Here is a 14368-nt window from a genome sequence, read left to right on the forward strand (position 1 = left end):
CCCCAAGGAAGGAGATAAGCAAAGAGATCTTCTTTCAGTAATTTCACGAGGATGAAACGCGTGCGTCCCTTTCAGCAGGAGCAGGCATTTTAACTAGAAGCAGAAAGATGACATGGGTTTTGTCTTAACTGCACACTTTGTCTACCTGACACAAAGCCATCATTCAAAGAGCAGAGATCATTGGACCAAGAATAGCGCCACAAAAACGAAGATTAGTATTTCAGTTGTAAAATCATTTTTTATTGTTACAAATATACATATGAATAAAATCCCTTCGACCTGTAATGTAAGTGGGTAGCTGTGAAATTTGCACCCCCTCCCCCAAAAGCTGAAATATTTTTACAGATGCCAAACTATTTTTTCTCATAGAATTACACATTGAGAGGAAGCTAATATGCAGACAGAACTGAGGAAGGCCTCTAGAAAACACCAATATTAATAAAATTTCAATTGCCCTCATTCCAATCAACTATATACATTAATATATGAATGTGGAAGCATACCATGATTATACATCATCCAAATCCTTCTCTGTTGTGCTTTTTGACGGTACACAAATGTAAGCGTTGGAGCTTTATGTACAGTACGAGAACAGGAAGAAAGAAGCTCCCTATGGGAGAATGTAAAAACCATACCCAAGCATTTTAATATATATAATCTATACAAATTATTTTATTAGTGTGCTCTTTTAATATAATTACAATGTGCAATTGCATACCGCAAGAATATATTTATAGGTAAGTCACGTGCAGATTTGACACATTTACATTCAGCAGTACAACACATTACCTGCTGTACAGTGTATTAGTGTAAGACAGCGTCCAGTTAATTTGTTTTGCTTCCTAAATGCCCTAACGCAGGGCACTCTTTGTAGCTGCTTCAGAGAAATTCAAGTAGAATACACGAAAGAATTGCTGGCTTTAGCAAAGGCATGGAAAGGAACGTCTGCATTGTACAGAACAGAAATTAAGGACCGAATCAATGACAAGTGAGTGTATTGTAAATCACGATCGGAAGATCAGGTTTTCCACATGGAAATGTACCTGTGGTGAAAGAGCAGCTGGCTAGAAGGGCTGTTGATTGCTGTACCCTGATTGTTATAAAAAGCTCTTGTGCTACGAAGCACTTGTACTGATTGCTAAACAAAAATAAAATCTTTATCTGCTTCTTCGCCAGAGTCACTGGACTTGCTTCCCTGATGGCCGTCTTTACTTAAGGACCTCTGCTTCAGTTCCTGGAACTCATGAGACTGCTGCCCAGGGCTTCTTTTTGCAGCTGTATAAAAGAGAAATAGGTCTTACTAATGATTGTAGAAGAGACAGGAAGAAAAATAATGAAAAAAAAAAAAAAAAAAAAAAGAGTCATTCACGCACACAGGACCTGCTCCTGCTCCCACTGAACTCATTTGTACTGGGTGGGAGTAGCATAGGTCCATTAATTCTTCAACCCAGAAAAAGGGGAGAGAGAGAAGAGAGAGTTTGAGCAAATTTTATTCCACTGTTGGTTGGCAAGCAGGCAAACTTGAAATATGAAACTCAGTACTTCACTGTGACACGGATAAACCTCACAGTTAGAACCGGCCTGGAGACTTTCTTCTCATCCCACCACTTCAAAACCAGAACAGCATTCTTTTTTCCAGCTGGGCTGGATCTCATACGATGCACTCCTGACCGCCCAGGTGGACATCCTTGCTGGCACCCCTCACACCAGTGGCGCACATCCCGGGCACGTTTCCCTAGCAGGACACATCGATATTCTCCCTTTTGACTCAGCAGCCTTAATCAGGACAGACATTCACCTTGGCACCCAAGTCACCTGAACTGCTCCTCCCTGCCCCACCAGGTCCCCGATGGTTTCCCTGTTCCCTGATGGGGGGGAACACCCATGGCTCTGAGCCCCACTTGCATCTCTTGCAGCTGAGACCACGAGCTCTGCACCTCACGGTGCTCAGCAGCGGGGAAAGCAGGAGGACAGACACACTTCCCATCATCTAAATGCAAACAGTACCCATTTTGTTCGCCCAGCACTCCAAAATCTCGGTAAGGCCAGGGTTTTCCCCCAAACCTACAAGCTTTGAAATAAAATGGAAAGAAGGTTGTAAAACCTTGTTAAGATTTCTGATCTAACCGGTCGTCTACAATTGCTATGGTAACAAGAGAGTTATTATACACACCGATGGGGGTGACATTATGCCCGCATTAAGAGCTTTAGAAATCTCACAGTTCCCATTAAAATGAACCTTTAAACACACAACGTCCCTTAAGCGGGACGACCTGGCAAGCCATCTCACTTCACCCCCACAAAATTATACGTTACAGTTACGAGACCTTCTCTGCTCCACCATTTCGGATAAGGACCTCCGTCCGGCTTTGACTGGCACTGATCCTTGCACCACCTCCCCTTCCCCACCGACAGCCTCACCGCCGCAAGGGACAGCCCTCCCTCCCTGTCACCGGCGTACAGCTCCGGCCGCAGCAGGGGCTGGCAAGGAGCAAGGCTGTCACTGACGCATCTCCGCCGCCCTTTCAAATTGTGCCAGCAGGTGTTCGGGTCTGCCAGGAACGTGGAAAAATGCAAAGAGGAATCCTGAGGGAGCTGATGTCAGGGATACTCCCTGTATCCCTGGGGATACAGAGCGATTCCCCAGGCAAGCGCTGCTGCATGAAATAGGGGGCAGAAAGCCCTGTCCCTTTTTCGTTTGGCACAGACATTTTCCAGCTCTGGATCTCTGCCGTGATGAAAGTAGAACGGACACATGCAGCACGCATCTTGCAGAGACCCACCTCCGCACACATGGCGTATTCGCTACACAAATAGTTCTCCCGAGTCCAAAATACCTGTTTCCTTATTTGTGCCAGCCAAAACATGGGAGAAAGTGACAGCCAGCAGCTACACACTCGCTGCACTCTTATGCCGGCTTTGCAAGTTGGGAAAGAAGAGGAAAGGATTTTGAGAAAGGTTTTTGAAGTTATTTAATGGAATTGGGCAGGATTAACATACCTAAATTCTCAAAAAACCCCCAACAATTCAGGCATTTCCACCTTCCCAAACACCACCGCTTTTCAAAGAAATAGGTGCCTGGAAGTTTTTGAGTCATTCTTGATGCTTGTACCTCCGACTAATGACATGGCTTTTGCTTGGATTCTACTCACTCTTCAAACAAAACCCAGAGCACATCCTGCAGCAGCCATTTTAGGTTATGGACTAATACATCAGGACAGGTGGGTTTGCCCCCAAAAAGACCTGAAAAATATATCAGGCATTTTGCCGGCTTTTGCCACAAGAGCTTACCCTTGCCCCGATGAAACCATACACAGGTGACCTGTGTAGATCTGTGGCAGCATCGCAGCTTTTGAAACTGACTTTATCAGAGAGATATCTTAGAAGAAACTAAAATATAATAATTTGATTGTGACGGGGAGGAGAGATTCCAAGTTTGGGTGGGCTAAGTTTGATTCTACAATATGAAAAGGAAATCAGTTTATGCATTCTGGGCTGAGGATGTTACAAAAAGGAGACATGATGTATTATAAGTAGAAAAAACTGCAGTTCAATGAAACAGTATAATATAAAAATATTTCAGGAAAAAAGTAACCGTGAATCATTAAACAATCAATATGAATCATTAAACAAACCAGTTAAGAGGTAAAGAGAAGCATGTAAACACGCACCACTTGAGAACAGAAGCTTTTATATTTTAAAAACACATAATCAACCAAACATTTTTATGGCCTACTGAATGAGTTCTCTGTAAGTCAAAGCTGCTCTTCAGGAAGCGCGGCTTACGCGTGCAGCGCAGCCAGTGCTGGGTGTGCGTTCTTTTTGGTTTGTTTTTTTGGTTTTTTTTTTTTTTTCTTTGTTCATGCATCTGAAAATCAGAGCACTATGTCAAAATAATCTGATTTACCCAGTTCTCAAGTGGTTTTGCGAGCGAGTGATGTACTGAAACTGGCACTAACGATCTTCAGGCTGAAATGTATTTTGAAATACTTCAGTGCACGCACCTTAAAAGGGAAAGGTGCGTAAGCACACCAAGCAGCAGAGAGCCCACCTGCAGCGTACATACAGGGCAGCATGCCAGCGTCACTGCCATGAGCCACCACGGTTTGTCATGAGCCCTCTTCTGCAGCAGGGCTGCAGGTGCTACGTGGGACCCGTCACTGGCGTTGCCACCAAGGAAAAAAAAAAAAAATCACACACACGTTTCTTATCTGGAATTTTTTTCACGCCACATAGTCCCCATGGGGACAGAAAGATGACTAGCATCCCATGAGATTTTTCTACTTTTCGCATAATGCAATGACAAACCCACACACTTTTGTGGCTTCTTTGCTATTACCGTTTCTTAACGATTGTTAGTGCCAGTTATCGAGCACCGTATCGATGAAAAATGAAAACTTCTAACCAGAAGTGGGCTGTGCCTTCCTCTGCCCAAGCACATTAGCTTCCTCTTCTGCACTGGTAGAATACTGCCCCGAAGTGGTTTTCACGCTGCCAGATGGCTTGGCACAGTCATGAGCGGTATCGCTTTTTTGACAATCTCCTGTTTGCTCTAGCGGGGAAAAGGATTCATTTATACGCCTAAGCCGTTCTGTAGACCCACGTACGGAAGGTAAGAGAAATAATTTCACTTATCCAACCCATTTAATCAATTGTTCAAAGAGCAGTAATCGATATGCCAGATGCTTGCTTAAATTTAGTCCAGATATTTGTATATGTTGGTAACTGCAGCCCAATCTTACAGATACGCTGTGTAAAGAGGTGCACTTTGTCCCACAAAGTACAGTTAAACTCATTAACATAAAGCCATTTCATAATCAAGTATGATCTAATTTGCAGCTTTGTTTTGCAGGAGATATAATTTTTTTTTACCAGCTTAGGCAGATTTGCAGTGATTTACCAGTTGCAGAAATAAATTGAGCATGCTAGTCCGAAAGGTGGCAGAAAGCAAGGACAGAGGAATGACTGACTAAGGAAGCAGAACAGTAATAAAGAAAAAGGTAAATCTGAAAAAGAATAAAAATTTAAAGGAAGAGAATTTACTCTTTCCCAAACAATTTTATGCAAAGCATAGCAGCTCCGTAAGGACCTGGAAACACAATTTTAGCCATTCTAAACTATTATTGATAAAATTTGTACAGTGCAATATGGCAGCAACTAGGAAAGCCTATGTTTGGCCAAGTGGCCTGTGGAGGAGGTCTGTCTAAGGGAGCAAGGAATGAGGAAAGCACGGCGTCTGACCCCTTTTGTGTAAGGATTTGCAAACAGCAAACACGTTTTAAAAATAAAGTGATTATCCCTCTTGTCACATGACAACCACAAACTGCAAAACCTTGTCAAACCTCTGCTGTGTTAGAGATTGCTGTAACACAAAAGGATTGTAGTTACGATCCAATATTCCCTGCTTCTCCAAGATGTCCCCTCTCGTGACAGGGAGCGGGAGAATGCATATAGCAGAGAAACGGTGAGGTTAACCTCACATTAAAACGTTCCTGCAACAAGTCCCATTACACTGTGTTTCTCTAGTTAGGTAGTAACAAGTTCTCTTGCACTCTGGTGAAAAGCTGATGAGAAAACAAGGAAGAGAAGGCTCCAGGGAGACATTATAGCAGCCTTCCAGTACTTAAAGGGGGCCTATAGGAGAGATCGGGAGGGACTCTTTAACAGGGAGTGTAGTGATAGGATGAGGGGTAACGGTTTTAAACTGAAAGAGGGGAGATTTAGATTAGATATTAGGAAGAAATTCTTTACTGTGAGGGTGGTGAGACACTGGAACAGGTTGCCAAGGGAAGTTGTGGACGCCTCATCCCTGGAAGTGTTCAAGGCCAGGCTGGATGGGGCTTTGAGCAGCCTGGTCTAGTGGGAGGTGTCCCTGCCCATGGCAGGGGGGTTGGAACTAGGTGATCTTTAAGGTCCCTTCCAACCCAAACCATTCTGTGATTCTGTGCTCAGATTCTATGACACTAGCATATGCAGTTATCAGACCGCAGCTGAGAGAGTCGTCTTGTGGCAAAAGCCTTTGACTGCAACCGTTCTCAACATGATGGCACCAGTGTAGCAAGCCTGATCCCTAAGCTGTAGCCCAGTTCACCTGTCTCGACACAGGCTTTGAAGGAACTAAAGGCAGGAGATTAAACAGGCTCTGTTCTGCCTTGCAGCCCTCACAATGCCACAGCCACTGGGAGGCACTTCAGACCCCCTGGTGTCTTTTTGGGACCCCGAGCCACAGACTGCGGCAGCTTTTGGCAATATGGACCATCTGAACCCTCAGTCCTTTCCAGACACAGGAGAAGTCCTTGGGTGTGCTCTGTCCTGCTAGCTCTACATAACACAGTGTGGTGGTTCTGCTGGGCTACCTTTATGGCACAAGACCAGCCCAACAGCATCATACAGGTGGCCGAAGTGAGAGCCACAACCTGTAAACAGATACAGCACATGTGCTGACACGCAGTCACCAAACGGTAGCCACCACAGCAGCAATTTTCCAAGCAGAGCAAAATCCAGATCATGAGATAAGTAGCATCATAAAGGAAACGGTCATTCTAGGAAAGAAAGGGAGAAGCTTCTCAAAATGCTTTGATGGACGGATGCTGGACCATCCCGCTTTGGGGATGGCTTTGCCCCTCCTCCCATCTTGAGGGTAGGAGTGGGATCTGTGGGCAGCACAACTGCTCAGTCTTCACAACCCAGTGTTAACGTATCTGCCTTGACTCATCTGCCCCCATCCTACACTCTGAAAAACTGCAGGCAGAGTGTGAAAGGGCACCCCTTTGTCTCACAGTTCAAGTGACGGGAATCACCTTGGGATGGAAATGGGGATCACTGTTTTTCTTGAGAAGAGTCCCAGGAAGGAAGAGGTCTCACCCCGAGATGTCCAACCTTGTCATTCGTGCCAGCTACCACCGCATTGAGCAATATTTCTGTGACTACTTCTCAACATATCCTATGCTATTGGAGGAAGCCTTAGCTCTTCTAAGAGCCAACCGTGGACAAGCAAACGCATCAGCAAAAGCAGAGATCCAGCGCACACATGAAAAGCAGCGAAGAGAAGGCAACAGCCTGCTGTTGTGCATAAAAGGTACCAAGCCCTGCGCTGGCACAGAGGGACTCACTGCCCGAGGAGGTGGTGAAGTCAGTCACATGCAGCAACCCCACGGAAGGGAGGAGTACAAACAGAGCAAGAGGCTGGCTGCAAGGAGCAAAATCACGGCTGCGCCCCTGGGAATGTGCTGAACCACAGAGCTGCATTTCACATTATTGTGTGTGACCAGTACCAATCAGCATCTCAATCCAGACCAAAATAAACCATAACATACACAAGACAAGAGTCCCTTAATTGTTCAGTTGCATTATTAATACCAAGAGATTCATCTTTCACTTGGTTTGATCAAAGGAAGATAATATAGAGCACCAACCCGTGGGTGGAGGAGATGGGGAATAGGTGACCCGATACACTTTGCTTGCTCTTTTTTCCTCCAAATGAATAACCCTCTTCCATTCCAAGTGAAAACAAATCAGGGGACAATGACACACTGAATTCTAGTAGAAGACAAGCACACTGGAACAAGCGTTATACCAACACTCCTACCTTCTTGAGAAAACGATCTGACTGTGGGGCTGCTCTGACCATCCTTTTCTTTATCAGAAGGAACTTTCTTCAGCACTGGCGGAAGCAGGGCAACTTTTGGGGAACTGGGGCCAGAGGGAGACTCTGGAGCATCCTCTGTAGAGTACCATGAAAAAAAAGGGTGAGAAGTTTTATTTGTGCTGTAGCTCACAGAGATGGTGCTGTTAAGATGGGCCAAACCTCAACACAACACACAAACAAGAAACAGCTAGAATCTGTGTCAGAAGGAGGAGGATTCAGGATTTACATTATGTCAAGAGAACACATGATGGCCCCCAGTCCAGGTGAAAGAATTTTATAAGTCGAAGCAAAGATTTCAATTCCAGCATTTTTTGTGTGTACTGCCATTGTAGCACAAATAGAAATCTGATGGGACCAACTGAATTTCCCGCAAGACATAAGTATGCAATTTGTAAAGTACAGCTGAAAATTATTTTGGATAGATTTTTTGGAAATATTTGTTCTATTTATATTTTTATTGTCCTGAAACATAACGAACTGATCAACTTAGATGTCCTGTTTCACAGTTATAAGGCATAAAAATGAACCAGTGAAACAAATTTCATAAATAGCCTACAGAACTCTCTACTTCCAGGAATAAATTGCCAGTACATAACATGACAGCATCTGCAAAGACTTTCTAAATAGAAAAAATACTTTGTCCTCTACACTGCGAGGAAATCTGGAATTTAAATTCAAGTCCATAGTTTAAACCATCTGGATATCTTGTTTCTCTAAAAGGCTGGATATGCGTTATGTATGGCAAGTTGACTACCATCTTTCCAGTCCTTACAGGAAGACTTTTTCAGTCTTACACTAGAGAGCCTTCGTTTGGACAGCAGGGAAGTACAGCTTCAATGGATTACTTAAACTGCTTGTATGTTTGCTTCCCAAGGAGTAAACGGTGCTGTATGTAAGCAACAGAGGAACTAGGAAGATATATTAGTACTGATAGAAGGAAAAAGGAACTCAGAGTATCATCTGTATTGCATATTTGTACAATGAGTTAATTCAGTTACACACTGGAAATTAACAGGAATTTATCTCAGTCTTGAGGAACCACTGCAAAGGAGACAATCTTTTTACTTCCAGCACAGCAAAGCAATGACCTTCCAAATGCAACTTGATCTGAACAGATACACCAGTTCTTGGACCTTCTCCATGCTTTTGATGGGCCTGCAAGGCCAGTTGCTTTGGGGAGCTCGGTATCAACATATGGATGAGCACAGCGCTTGGCAAACACAGCTATGTATTCTGAACTAAAGCTGTTGTGTGCTTTATTGAGGAACCATTTTCAGTCTTTGATAATTTGTGGACATCTGAGGTGTGCTCCTTTGCCCTCAGATTTACCTAGCAAAAATTTCCTGCCATTCGTTTGGCCACACCACTGGAAACAACAGTGGGAGTTAAGAGCGTAACTAGGATTATTGCTTGGCTGCTTCATCACATCGCCTGGTCGTGCTTAGCCAGCAGGTTGTTACAAGAACTAGAACAGAAGTTAGACTGCAACAGAGATGGTGCTGCTTTTACTGCCACCCAAGGAGCTGGCCTATTATCAGTAAATATTAATTACTCTCCGTGTTAAACCCACAGTATGCTCTCTCTGCAGGAAATACAAGCTGGCAGAAACAGATAGCTCAGGTCTTTCTGATACCTAAGATTTTGAGATAACACGCTATTTTACAGATACAACATCACCAAATAAGCCATGCTTTCCTATTGTATTAATCTTCATGAGCATCTTACCCGACACCTCTCACTTTTATGACCACTTCCAAAATGGTCAATAAAATAAATTTAAAGCCATCTACAACCTGAAGGTGATTCTGTATTTAAACAATATTCTACCCACTGGACTGCAGAGACTACGTAATGCTCAGGGAGCGCAGGGAGGAGGCTGCAATATCCCCCTGCTCCCTCGTCCTCAGCAGAAATGACATCTTTCTAAGGTCAACAGTGAGTATGGGAAAAGCCTAGAAGTCTGCGAGCTCTTACAGGTGGCTATGCTCACACTTTTTCAGTCATTAGCAATTAATAAGCTGTATTTGCCGTAGTTACTGGGGGAGTCAGTAACTAGCATTTAATTCCCCTCAGCTGCAGCGTCTGTACCTTGGGAAGAGGGGTTGTGACATTGGCCTATTAAATAGCAGACAGACAAATGTATGAGAGATCTGCTGAAATATTTCCCGCTATTGGAAACCTTGAGATAATATCCAGGCAGAAGGTTAGGACAGAGCAGGAGTTAATAGTCACTCAACTGGCAGTCTTGCAGGGTTATAAAAGCACAGTTACAATTATTTCCAGTCAAAAGCAAAAAGGAAAGAAACAAAGGCAAAACAAGGAAAAAGAGAGCCAGACACGGTTGGTTTGTGCAAGTTACTAAGAACAAGAGGCATTTCCTTGAGGGGCCAAAGAGCAGCCTGCCAGAAAACCCCAAGGACTTTAGTATTTACAGCCAGGTGTTTAGAGAAAATAGTTATTTTTGTTGGTGCTACTACAACAGGGCTTTGATGCTGAAGTAGCTCTCTATGCTCTCCTCTTCCGTGAAAGCAGGCTAACTCAAAACAGCTCCTCAAGCTTTACTATTGTGGATCACACATTAAACCATTTTAATAAGTTCATTTGAAATAGGGCAGCGGGAGGTGGAAAAGAAGGATGCAAGTCAAAAGCAAGTGCCTGAAGAACTCGTCCCTCTACATTTAGCTTCTGTTCAGGATGTGGCCATGGGTTTCTCCTCCACAGCCTACACAAACGCCACTCTGAGGATAACAAATGCCCAGAAGAGCTCCTCACCAGTACGAGAGGCAGAGCGTGGTTTCTGTGGCACCGTGGGTCGTCCTGCCAGGCTGGGCTTTGTTGACTGCAGTGGGGGTTTTGGGCTGGTCGGTGTATTGGAAGAACTTCTTGCCTTTGCACCAGCTTCTGCCTTTGGTTCAGCTTTTGAATTTTTTTCTGCTGCTGCTGAAACGGAGTCACCTTTATTCGAGGCAAACCGACTCTCTGGAAGGGTCTGCTGGAGTTTAGACACTAGAATAAACAGACACATAAAATAAAGTCTCCTGCAACACAGAAGGCTCCGTGCACAGATATGCTTGTGTGGAAAATACCGTCATTAGCTCCCATATCACTGCTGCACTGCTGTGTGAGTGTGTAAGAGAACCCCTAAAAATTTCGTTCAAAATCACTGCAAGAAAAGCATCTAAAACCACTAGCTCTTACATGTGCTAAGCTTCCTAATTCAATTGCCTCAGAGGTGATGGCATCTCCCCCTTTTTAATATATTTGGGGCGACGGCTGTCTGGACCTTATGCTCCCTTCATATTTCTGGGAGCAGATGGTACAGCCTACCTGCTGAGAAAGCAGCGATGGATCAGTGGAAAAGGCAGCCTTTGGCTGTTTTGTGCCTCTACAGACAAAACGTTGCGTATCCAAGATCAACAGAGAAATCCTGGCCCAGAAAATAAATCCCAAACGTGCGATCAGCAGGCTACATCTTTTTTATTTGTTGCTTTTAGAAAGCTCTAGAGAAGATTTTGAAACTTAGCCGAGATCAAAGTATTCTTTATATAGTATTTTGATTTATCTAATAAAACTGTATGTGGATTATGGTTTCCACACATTAGCAAGTTTATCAAAATAGTATTTATCCCAAACAAAGACCAAGGTATTTATAGATAAAGTTACACTGACTTCCAAGCAATAAATCAGTCCTATCTAGCTGTGCAAGTTGGTAGAAAGCCTGCTGGACTCTAGGTTACAAACAAGCAAAATGCCAGCTCTACTTTCCTACTTTGCAGCTTTCAGAAGGTTGAAGGGTTATATGTGGCAGGTATAATGATAAATTCGTAACTTTTATGTTAGCTGGGGACTTTGAACAATTGTCATATTTTTTCTTCTTAGAAGAGAATTATAAACTAACTGAAATGCAGACTGGTGGCCTTAGTACCTGGCAAAACCAAGTATGCGCTCACAGATGATGGCCTGACCTACCTACCCGCTATTCCCATTCAGAAATCCAGCTTGTTACAAAAGTGCTGAGCACAGAGTTTTAATGGCAGTAGGAGGGAGGGGAGTGTTGATATAGTTTGCTGCAAGCCAATCTCCAATACGTTTTTCCAGCTTATTTAGTGGTTTTTCAGCCCAGCTGGAGTTAAACTCTGGCAAACCACAGAGGGTTGTGTGGCGCATATATATTTGTGTGAGTGCGTGACAGGGAGAGTTCGTGTCTGCATGCATGCAACAGACCTTCATGCTGCAAGCGAAACAGCAGGACACCTTCCCCACCTGTGCGTGTGTGCATACAAAAAAGCAGACAATATCCAGACACAAAGCAAAGAATAGAAAAAACCCTTATTCTCCTTCATCATCACTATCTATAGTTTTCCTGTAGCAACATCCAGCAATTTTCCATTAACTCTCTTTCTTGCCTTCCTGACCTCAGGCCTGCTAATATTATTAGAACCCAGTAAGTTAAAGTAAATTAACCCAAAACAAAGACAAACTGCAATCGCAACAGCTAAGAACAGCCTCGGGGAGCTCTCAAGCAAGAGCGCTGAAGAAAGAACCGACAGCTATAGGCCAAAAGGAAGAAGTATGCACTGTGCAGTTAGGTGGGGGTGAAATGTGTCACATACAGAGACAAGGACCTGAGAAAAATTGGGGTCAGACACCCACAAGTACTCTAATGCCCCAAGCAAAGACTATTCTTGCTCCTCTGATTTCAGTTTGATGATATTGGGAGGCACATAAAGTCCTCCTCAAAAGATAAACAGGCTTTAAAAGCCCTGATTGATAAGAGTTCAGCACGCTCTGAATATGTTGTCTTTTCAAACTAGCTTTTTGAAAGGTACAAAAACTCAAAATGGATTTCTGAAGTGCTCAACCAGGATGGATTTAGATTTCAGCCGTGCTTCTGTATATTGTGGCGACCCTACATGCCGTGCTTGTGGGATACCTAGAACCACTGTTGAGAAATCAGACCTGGATTTCCCAGTTCAGCCCACTCCTTTGGTCCACTGAATGTAGTGTGCACAAATCACCAGATGTGAATCCCATTTGAACACTTCACAGGCCAGTCCCGAAAGTGTGCATGTATGCACAGAGACCAGACCTTCCTCTTGTACTTGGATGGCTGCGTTGTAGGTACTGCCGCGTCAGGGCCCAGGACTACAGCTGGCCAAGGGCCCCTTGACCAGTGCACAGCACGGCGAGCTGCAGAGGGAATCGGTGCCATAAGCACTACAAGGCTGGACTCCACTTTGTACAGGATGGGGAGTCATTTTGTGCATGTGTGCAGTGTCCCAAGACCTCCGCAGCTTTGCAGACAGCCCTGGCTTTGGTCAAGCTGCCTAAACCCTGGGAAGAGCCAAATGCCATTGACTAAGAGATTTCTATTTTAATAGCTGAAAGCCAGGACTGCTGAAGCTGGTACCTGCACTGACTACTATAAACCTTGCAAACTGGTCATATTTAGGTGATAAGATGTATTCAGGAGTTTCACTTCTTCGTGTGTCAACATTGTTGCTGGCTGCTGGGTTCAGCACCCTTTTGAAGGCGCCCCAGGCACATGCACCAAATACTTTCCCTCCTGTGCAACACGAAGCACAAAGGTGAAGCACGAGAGTAAAAAGCCGAGCCGTCAACTCGGCCCTAGAGCCAACTTCATGAGAAGTGTTGTCAAACATAATACAAAAAGTGAGGTTGTTTCTAATCTTTTTCACTTTGCCTAAGCAATTGTAGGAACACAATCTGGAGAGGAAAGTAAAATTTTAAGGGTTAGACATTTTGCATTTTCTGTAAAGAGTTTACACCAGGAAAACCAAAAGGTACCTGTACCACTTCCATCCAGTCGCTCTGAGCTCATCGCTGTGTCAAAAGACTCTCTGGGAGTTGTGTCATTCCCAAGTTTCTGAAAGAGTGAGAAAAGCTCTCTTATTAATAATACATCTGTAATTAATACAACTTAGTCATTCTGTTAGAAATCCCCCTCTAATTTGGAAACTGTAAGTCAGAGAAAGCAGTGATGATAATAATAAATGGTGGATTCTCTCTGCTTGTTTCTCTTTCAGGTCTTGGATATTTAAGTAGGAAAAAAGCTATGCTGATTTGATAATAATACTGCCACACAACTCGCAAAGCCGCAATGACACCCTGCCTCCTAAGCAACAGGTCTCCTCCTGTACAGGAGTTGAAACTAAAGGTGCCAGCTGGAAACAGTCTTTCCTTCAAAGATAGCTCCATATTTAAAAATTACTTGTTAAGGTTTAAAACAAGAAGTGTTTTTCTGGAGATCTACATTTTGAGTATAGGACTGCTGAATGGATCCTGTGTTCTTCCACATACGAGAATAACTTTTAACTTTTCATTTTAGATAAAATAACAACTACAGAAGCAGCAGCACCCACATATTTACCAGATTGCTTTTCAAACAAATAGGCCTTACTTCTTGAAAGGTGTTTATAGCTACCCATCACAAGGGCTGCTGGACGCTCAGCACCTCTAAAGAAAGGAGGCTTCTTGTTCACATGCTGATAAGTCTTGTGTACCTTGCTGATAAGGCTAAGTCTTTTATTCTCAAGAATAGCTTTCCTAACTTCCTGGCCTCAAACGAAATGGTGCAAAGACTTTTGTCATATCATAGGTCTAGCCCAAGTGAGCTTGAAACCTGTGCATTCATCAGGAGAAATTTAGATAGGCAGGGGATGTGCTTGTAAAACAACCATCCTCCTTTTACCGTCTTAC

The 14368-nt window shown here is 43.7% G+C and overlaps 1 protein-coding gene across 4 annotated transcripts in view; it reads right to left on the minus strand.

Annotated features, from left to right (window-relative positions):
* Positions 1–210: 210 nt before the first annotated feature.
* The window catches only part of CARMIL1 (capping protein regulator and myosin 1 linker 1), a 199467-nt gene continuing 185309 nt past the window's right edge, over positions 211–14368 (minus strand). The window contains exons 35-39 of one of the 4 annotated variants that reach the window (XM_063326384.1): positions 13457–13535; positions 10421–10654; positions 7589–7723; positions 4406–4552; positions 211–1275 (exon numbers count right to left, since the gene is read on the minus strand). In XM_063326384.1, coding sequence (XP_063182454.1) covers positions 1139–1275; positions 4406–4552; positions 7589–7723; positions 10421–10654; positions 13457–13535 — 732 coding nt within the window. In that variant the 3' untranslated portion in view covers positions 211–1138. The remainder of the gene's footprint in view (positions 1276–4405; positions 4553–7588; positions 7724–10420; positions 10655–13456; positions 13536–14368) is intronic. The other 3 variants (XM_063326385.1, XM_063326386.1, XM_063326387.1) reach the window with 3 other exon arrangements.

This window comes from Chroicocephalus ridibundus, chromosome 2 (genome assembly GCF_963924245.1).
Source record: "Chroicocephalus ridibundus chromosome 2, bChrRid1.1, whole genome shotgun sequence".
Lineage (NCBI taxonomy): Eukaryota > Metazoa > Chordata > Aves > Charadriiformes > Laridae > Chroicocephalus > Chroicocephalus ridibundus.